Source organism: Pristiophorus japonicus, unplaced genomic scaffold (genome assembly GCF_044704955.1).
Source record: "Pristiophorus japonicus isolate sPriJap1 unplaced genomic scaffold, sPriJap1.hap1 HAP1_SCAFFOLD_281, whole genome shotgun sequence".
In the NCBI taxonomy this organism is placed as follows: Eukaryota; Metazoa; Chordata; class Chondrichthyes; family Pristiophoridae; genus Pristiophorus; species Pristiophorus japonicus.
Window position 1 is genome coordinate 547,661 of NW_027252571.1, and position 8,935 is coordinate 556,595.

General features: G+C 59.9%; 1 protein-coding gene across 1 annotated transcript in view; it reads right to left on the reverse strand.

Annotated features, from left to right (window-relative positions):
- Positions 1-463: 463 nt before the first annotated feature.
- Positions 464-8,935, reverse strand: part of LOC139247677 (retinol-binding protein 1-like) — a 10,953-nt gene continuing 2,481 nt past the window's right edge. Inside the window, exons 3-4 of the mRNA XM_070871760.1 lie at positions 1,434-1,535; positions 464-655 (exon numbers count right to left, since the gene is read on the reverse strand). Coding sequence (XP_070727861.1) covers positions 602-655; positions 1,434-1,535 — 156 coding nt within the window. The 3' untranslated portion in view covers positions 464-601. The remainder of the gene's footprint in view (positions 656-1,433; positions 1,536-8,935) is intronic.

An 8,935-nucleotide genomic window follows, 5' to 3' on the forward strand; every position in this document is an offset into this window, starting at 1 on the left:
AGTGCAGCACTCCCTCAGTACTGCCCCTCCGACAGTGCGGTGCTCCCTCAGTACTGTCCCTCCGACAGTGCGGTGCTCCCTCAGTACTGTCCCTCCGACAGTACGGCGCTCCCTCAGTACTGGCCCTCCGACAGCCCAGTTCGGCGCTCCCTCTGTAGTGCACTGGGAGTGTCAGCCTAGATTTTTGTGCTCAACTCACTGGAGTGGGACTCGAACCCACAACCTTCTGATCCAGAGGGCGAGGGTGTGGCCCACTGAGACACGGTTGACACGTAAGGCCGGGGACAGAGCCTGGGCATTTCCTGCTCTGTGTGTGTGTGTTGGTGGGGAAGGAATCCCATTTACCCGACAAGGTATTGGCAGCGGGGGAGGCTAGGAATGAGAGATCGACCGACGGACAAAGAGTTGGAAGGTGGGACAGGTTGACGATAGAGATTTGAAGCAGAAATATTTCAACGAGGAGTTCGGCATCGTGAGCTTTATTGGCTGTTTTATCCTCGAACGTCGCCGTTCCTTCCCCGCCCCGACTGGCACTTTGACCTCTGATTGTCGCAGGGTAAAGGTCAAAGTTGACGGCTGCCGTCCATCTTCAGGCAGCCTGCTACTTCTTCCGTCGGAAGACCTGTTTGGCGGTGACACCTTCCACCCTCATTTCCTGGCACGGAAAGACAGAGAACAGGTTCAGTCCCGGTCAGCGGGAGGGGAGACCGAATCCAGGCCCAGGCCTGGGGCAGCATGAGGCCTACAGTGGGCCCTGACCCTGGCCTGGAGTAACATGAGGCCTACAGTGGGCCATGAGCCGGGCCTGGAGTGACATATGGCCTACAGTGGGCCCTGACTCCGGCCTGGAATAACATGAGGCCCACTGTGGGCCCTGGACCTATCCTCGAGGAACATGAGGCCTACTATATGCCCTGAGCCAGTCCTGGAGTAACATGAGGACCATTGTGGGGCCTGAGCCTGGCCTGGAGTAAGATGAGGCCTACTGTATGCCCTAAACGTGGCCTGGAGTAACGTGAGGCCCACATTGAGCCCTGAGCCTTTCCTGGAGTAACAAGGGGCCCACAGTGGGCCCTGGGCCTGGTCTGGAGTAACAAGAGGCCTACAGTGGGCCCTGGGCCTGGCCTGGAGTGACAAGAGGCCTACAGTGGGCCCTGGGCCTGGCCTGGAGTAACAAGAGGCCTACAGTGGGCCCTGAGTCTGGCCTGGAGTAAGATGAGGCCTACTGTATGCCCTGAGCCTGGCGTGGAATAACAAGAGGCCTACATTGGGCCCTGAGCCTGGCCTGGAGTAAGATGAGGCCTACTGTATGCCATGAGCCTTTCCTGGAGTAACATGAGGCCCACAGTGGGCCCTGGGCCTTTCCTGGAGTAACACAAGGCCCACAGTGCCTCTCTCCCCACCGAGCCTGGGCTGGTGTAACGCTCACTCACCAGGTGAAGGATGTCTCCCTCCAACCAGTGGGTCCATCCCCGGTCTCTCTTCTCTCCCTTCTGTGTGCAGACCAGCTGGTCGCCGTCCCACGAAACTGTCGTCTGCAACGAGAAGAAAAAAATGAACGTTGGACCATCGGCGACATGGGTCATGTATTTGCATCACGGGGGTCTTTGCGTAAGAAATCATAGCAACACCATTGCTGTAGGTTAATCCTTCCTAACCTGGAACTCCCTAAACCGGAACTCCCTAATCGGGAACTCCCTAATTCTGAACTCCCGAAACCGGAACTCCCTAAACTGGAACTCCCCAATCCGGAACGCCTTAAACCGGAACTCCCTAATCTGGAACTTCCTAATCCAGAACGATCTAAACCGGAACTCCCTAAACTGGAACTCCCTAATCCGGAACTCTCGAAACAGGAACTCCCTAATCTGGAACTCCTTAATCCGGAACTCTCCAAACCGGAACTTTCTAAACCGAAACTCCTTAATCCTGACCTTCCTAAACCGGAACTCCATAATCCGGAACTCCTTAATCCGGAACTCCCTAAACCAGAACTTTCTAAACCGGAGCTCCTTAATCCTGAACTCCCTAAGCCGGAACTCTCTAATCGGGAACTCCCTAATCCTGAACTCTCTAAACCAGAACTCCCTAAACCGGAGCTCCCGAATCTGGAACTCCCTAATCTGGAACTCTCTAATCGGGAACTCCCTAATCCTGAACTATCGAAACCAGAACTACCTAAACACCGGAGCTCCCTAATCCGGAACTCCTAATCTGGAACTCCCTAATCTGGAACTCCCTAATCCGAAACCTCCCCTCGTCCGCAACCATTCCAGGCCACCGGCTATCAGACGCGCATGCGCAGAATTCCAACAGGAACAGATTGAACAAGTCCTTCCTCGCTGCCGATTCCCGCAATCGCTGGTCTGCCCCCCCGTGACACCGCCCTCCCCCACCGCCCCACCCACGATCTCTCTGCCGCACTCCCCAGCAACCCAGCCCCGATATCCCCTTGCTCAGTACCCGTACCATCCAATTTAACACGACCTCCCCTTGTCTGGAAATATCCCTAATCCAGCAAGGGGAGGTCCCGAGGGTTTCGTGTGAGGCAGGTTCGACTTGTATTAAGAACCAGTTGGTTTATTAACAAAGGTTTTAGTGTCAGCTGTGTCTCAGTGGGTGGCACCCTTGCCTCTGGGTCAGAAGGTTGTGGGTTCGAGTCCCACTCCAGAGATTTGAGCACAAATATCTAGGCTGACAATCGCAGTACAATGCTGAGGGAGTGCTGCACTGTGGGAGGGGCAGTACTGAGGGAGCGCTGCACTGTCTGAGGGGCAGTACTGAGGGAGTGATGCACTGTCGGAGGGGCGGTACTGAGGGAGTGCTGCACTGTCTGGGGGCAGTACTGAGGGAGCGCCGCACTGTCGGAGGGGCAGTACTGAGGGAGTGATGCACTGTCGGAGGGGCAGTACTGAGGGAGCGTCGCACTGTCAGAGGGGCAGTACTGAGGGAGTGATGCACTGTCGGAGGGGCAGTACTGAGGGAGCGTCGCACTGTCGGAAGAGCAGTACTGAGGGAGAGCCGCACTGTCGGAGGGGCAGTACTGAGGGAGCGCCGCACTGTCGGAGGGGCAGTACTGAGGGAGTGCTGCACTGTCGGAGGGGCAGTACTGAGGGAGCGTCGCACTGTCGGAGGGTCAGTACTGAGGGAGTGATGCACTGTCGGAGGGGCAGTACTGAGGGAGCGTCGCATTGTCGGAAGAGCAGTACTGAGGCAGAGCCGCACTGTCGGAGGGACAGTACTGAGGGAGCGCCGCACTGACGGAGGGGCAGTACTGAGGGAGAGCCGCACTGTCGGAGGGGCAGTACTGAGGGAGAGCCGCACTGTCGGAGGGGCAGTACTGAGGGAGCGCCGCACTGTCGGAGGGGCAGTACTGAGGGAGCGCCGCACTGTCGGAGGGGCAGTACTGAGGGAGAGCCGCACTGTCGGAGGGGCAGTACTGAGCGAACACCGCACTGTCGGAGGGGCAGTACTGAGGGAGTGCTGCACTGTCGGAGGGGCAGTACTGAGGGAGTGCCGCACTGTCGGAGGGGCAGTACTGAGGGAGCGCCGCACTGTCGGAGGGGAAGTACTGAGGGAGTGCCGCACTGTCGGGGGGCAGTACTGAGGGAGCGCCGCACTGTCGGAGGGGCAGTACTGAGGGAGTGCCGCACTGTCGGAGGGGCAGTACTGAGGGAGTGCCGCACTGTCGGAGGGGCAGTACTGAGGGAGTGCCGCACTGTCGGAGGGGCAGTACTGAGGGAGTGCCGCACTGTCGGAGGGGCAGTACTGAGGGAGTGCCGCACTGTCGGAGGGGCAGTACTGAGGGAGCGTCGCATTGTCGGAAGAGCAGTACTGAGGGAGTGCCGCACTGTCGGAAGAGCAGTACTGAGGGAGAGCCGCACTGTCGGAGGGGCAGTACTGAGGGAGCGTCGCACTGTCGGAGGGTCAGTACTGAGGGAGTGATGCACTGTCGGAGGGGCAGTACTGAGGGAGCGTCGCATTGTCGGAAGAGCAGTACTGAGGGAGTGCCGCACTGTCGGAGGGACAGTACTGAGGGAGCGCCGCACTGTCGGAGGGGCAGTACTGAGGGAGTGCCGCACTGTCGGAGGGGCAGTACTGAGGGAGCGCCGCACTGTCGGAGGGGCAGTACTGAGGGAGCGCCGCACTGTCGGAGGGGCAGTACTGAGGGAGTGCCGCACTGTCGGGGGGCAGTACTGAGGGAGCGCCGCACTGTCGGAGGGGCAGTACTGAGGGAGTGCCGCACTGTCGGAGGGGCAGTACTGAGGGAGTGCCGCACTGTCGGAGGGGCAGTACTGAGGGAGTGCCGCACTGTCGGAGGGGCAGTACTGAGGGAGTGCCGCACTGTCGGAGGGGCAGTACTGAGGGAGTGCCGCACTGTCGGAGGGGCAGTACTGAGGGAGTGCCGCACTGTCGGAGGGGCAGTACTGAGGGAGTGCCGCACTGTCGGAGGGGCAGTACTGAGGGAGTGCCGCACTGTCGGAGGGGCAGTACTGAGGGAGTGCCGCACTGTCGGAGGGGCAGTACTGAGGGAGTGCCGCACTGTCGGAGGGGCAGTACTGAGGGAGTGCCGCACTGTCGGAGGGGCAGTACTGAGGGAGTGCCGCACTGTCGGAGGGGCAGTACTGAGGGAGTGCCGCACTGTCGGAGGGGCAGTACTGAGGGAGCTCCACACTGTTGGAGGGGCGGTACTGAGGGAGTGATGCACTGTCGGAGGGTCAGTACTGAGGGAGCACCACACTGTTGGAGGGGCAGTACTGAGGGAGTGATGCACTGTCGGAGGGGCAGTACTGAGGGAGCGCCGCACTGTTGGAGGGGCAGTACTGAGGGAGCGCTGCACTGTCTGAGGGGCAGTACTGAGGGAGTGATGCACTGTCGGAGGGGCGGTACTGAGGGAGTGCTGCACTGTCTGGGGGCAGTACTGAGGGAGCGCTGCACTGTCGGAGGGGCAGTACTGAGGGAGTGATGCACTGTCGGAGGGGCAGTACTGAGGGAGCGTCGCACTGTCGGATGGGCAGTACTGAGGGAGTGATGCACTGTCGGAGGGGCAGTACTGAGGGAGCGTCGCACTGTCGGAAGAGCAGTACTGAGGGAGAGCCGCACTGTCGGAGGGGCAGTACTGAGGGAGCGCCGCACTGTCGGAGGGGCAGTACTGAGAGAGTGCTGCACTGTCGGAGGGGCAGTACTGAGGCAGAGCCGCACTGTCGGAGGGACAGTACTGAGGGAGCGCCGCACTGACGGAGGGGCAGTACTGAGGGAGTGCCGCACTGTCGGAGGGGCAGTACTGAGGGAGCGCCGCACTGTCGGAGGGGCAGTACTTAGGGAGAGCCGCACTGTCGGAGGGGCAGTACTGAGGGAGAGCCGCACTGTCGGAGGGGCAGTACTGAGGGAGCGCCGCACTGTCGGAGGGGCAATACTGAGGGAGTGCCGCACTGTCGGAGGGGCAGTACTGAGGGAGTGCCGCACTGTCGGAAGGGCAGTACTGAGGGAGTGCCGCACTGTCGGAGGGGCAGTACTGAGGGAGTGCCGCACTGTCGGAGGGGCAGTACTGAGGGAGTGCCGCACTGTCGGAGGGGCAGTACTGAGGGAGTGCCGCACTGTCGGAGGGGCAGTACTGAGGGAGCGTCGCACTGTCGGAAGAGCAGTACTGAGGGAGAGCCGCACTGTCGGAGGGGCAGTACTGAGGGAGCGCCGCACTGTCGGAGGGGCAGTACTGAGAGAGTGCTGCACTGTCGGAGGGGCAGTACTGAGGGAGCGTCGCACTGTCGGAGGGTCAGTACTGAGGGAGTGATGCACTGTCGGAGGGGCAGTACTGAGGGAGCGTCGCATTGTCGGAAGAGCAGTACTGAGGCAGAGCCGCACTGTCGGAGGGACAGTACTGAGGGAGCGCCGCACTGACGGAGGGGCAGTACTGAGGGAGTGCCGCACTGTCGGAGGGGCAGTACTGAGGGAGCGCCGCACTGTCGGAGGGGCAGTACTGAGGGAGCGCCGCACTGTCGGAGGGGAAGTACTGAGGGAGCGCCGCACTGTCGGAGGGGCAGTACTGAGGGAGTGCCGCACTGTCGGAGGGGCAGTACTGAGGGAGTGCCGCACTGTCGGAGGGGCAGTACTGAGGGAGTGCCGCACTGTCGGAGGGGCAGTACTGAGGGAGTGCCGCACTGTCGGAGGGGCAGTACTGAGGGAGTGCCGCACTGTCGGAGGGGCAGTACTGAGGGAGTGCCGCACTGTCGGAGGGGCAGTACTGAGGGAGTGCCGCACTGTCGGAGGGGCAGTACTGAGGGAGTGCCGCACTGTCGGAGGGGCAGTACTGAGGGAGTGCCGCACTGTCGGAGGGGCAGTACTGAGGGAGTGCCGCACTGTCGGAGGGGCAGTACTGAGGGAGTGCCGCACTGTCGGAGGGGCAGTACTGAGGGAGTGCCGCACTGTCGGAGGGGCAGTACTGAGGGAGCTCCACACTGTTGGAGGGGCGGTACTGAGGGAGTGATGCACTGTCGGAGGGTCAGTACTGAGGGAGCACCACACTGTTGGAGGGGCAGTACTGAGGGAGTGATGCACTGTCGGAGGGGCAGTACTGAGGGAGCGCCGCACTGTTGGAGGGGCAGTACTGAGGGAGCGCTGCACTGTCTGAGGGGCAGTACTGAGGGAGTGATGCACTGTCGGAGGGGCGGTACTGAGGGAGTGCTGCACTGTCTGGGGGCAGTACTGAGGGAGCGCTGCACTGTCGGAGGGGCAGTACTGAGGGAGTGATGCACTGTCGGAGGGGCAGTACTGAGGGAGCGTCGCACTGTCAGAGGGGCAGTACTGAGGGAGTGATGCACTGTCGGAGGGGCAGTACTGAGGGAGCGTCGCACTGTCGGAAGAGCAGTACTGAGGGAGAGCCGCACTGTCGTAGGGGCAGTACTGAGGGAGCGCCGCACTGTCGGAGGGGCAGTACTGAGAGAGTGCTGCACTGTCGGAGGGGCAGTACTGAGGCAGAGCCGCACTGTCGGAGGGACAGTACTGAGGGAGTGCCGCACTGTCGGAGGGGCAGTACTGAGGGAGTGCCGCACTGTCGGAGGGGCAGTACTGAGGGAGTGCCGCACTGTCGGAGGGGCAGTACTGAGGGAGTGCCGCACTGTCGGAGGGGCAGTACTGAGGGAGCGCCGCACTGTCGGAGGGGCAGTACTGAGGGAGTGCCGCACTGTCGGAGGGGCAGTACTGAGGGAGCGCCGCACTGTCGGAGGGGCAGTACTGAGGGAGTGCCGCACTGTCGGAGGGGCAGTACTGAGGGAGTGCCGCACTGTCGGAGGGGCAGTACTGAGGGAGCGATGATTTGCGGGTTTGATGCAGCGCTGGGAAAGGATTCTCTGCACCCATTCCAGGTCGTGCAGTCGGAAACCTATCTCCTCAACCAGATGCAGTTGGACATCCGCCTGCAGGTCGCTGAACCCACAGGGTCAGTGAGTTCCAGGCTGTCACACTGTGAGAGCTTAACCAGCACAGCCTGGGGTGTGGGGGGGGGAGGTGGGGCAGGAATCAGAAACGGAGAGAGAGGGAGAGAGAGAGAGAGAGAGGGAGAGACAGACAGAGAGAGGGAGAGAGAGAGAGGGGCACAGAGAGAGAGAGGGAGAGAGAGAGTGAGAGAGAGGGGCACAGAGAGAGAGAGGGAGAGAGAGGGGCACAGAGAGAGAGAGGGAGAGAGAGAAAGAGAGAGACAGACAAAGAGAGAGAGAGAGAGAGGGAGAGAGAGAGACAGAGAGACGGAGAGAGAGAGGGAGAGAGAGAAAGAGAGAGACAGACAAAGAGAGAGAGTGAGAGAGAGAGAGAGAGAGGGAGAGAGAGAGAGAGGTACAGAGAGAGAGAGAGGGAGAGAGAGGGGGGCAGAGAGAGAGAAAGAGAGAGACAGACAAAGAGAGAGAGAGAGAGGCACAGAGACAGAGAGAGAAAGAGAGAGGGAGAGACAGAGACAGAGAGAGAGCGAGAGAGATACTCATACACACACACACTCACTCACACACTCACTCACTCACACTCACACACACACACTCACACTCACACTCACTCGCACACTCACTCACACACACACTCACTCACTCACACACACTCACTCACTCGCTCACTCACTCACACACACACACACACTCACTCACACACACACTCGCACACTCACTCACACACACACTCACTCACACACTCGCACACTCACTCACACACACACACTCACTCACTCACACACTCGCACACTCACTCACACACACACACTCACTCACTCACTCACACACACACTCACTCACACACACTCACTCACTCACATACTCACTCACACACACACACTCACTCACTCACACACACACTCACTTATGCACTCACTCACGCACTCACTCACACACTCACTCACACACACACTCACTCACTCACTCATACTCACTCACACACACACACTCACTCACACACACACACACTCACTCACTCACTCACTCACACTCACTCACACACTCACTCTCACACTCACTCACATACTCACACACACACACACACTCACGCACACTCACACACACACACTCACTCACATACTCTCACACACACACACTCACTCACACACACTCACTCACGCACTCACTCTCACACTCACTCACATACTCACTCACACACACTCACGCACTCACTCACACACACGCACACTCACTCACACACACACACAGTCACTCACTCACTCACGCACGCACTCACACTCATTCACTCACACACTCACTCACTCACACACACGCACACTCACGCACTCACTCACGCGCACACACACACTCACTCACGCACACACACTCACTCACACACACACACACTCACTCACTCACTCACACACTCACACACACTCAGTCACTCACTCACATACTCACACACTCACACTCTCACTCACACACACGCACACTCACACACACACTCACTCACTCACTCACAT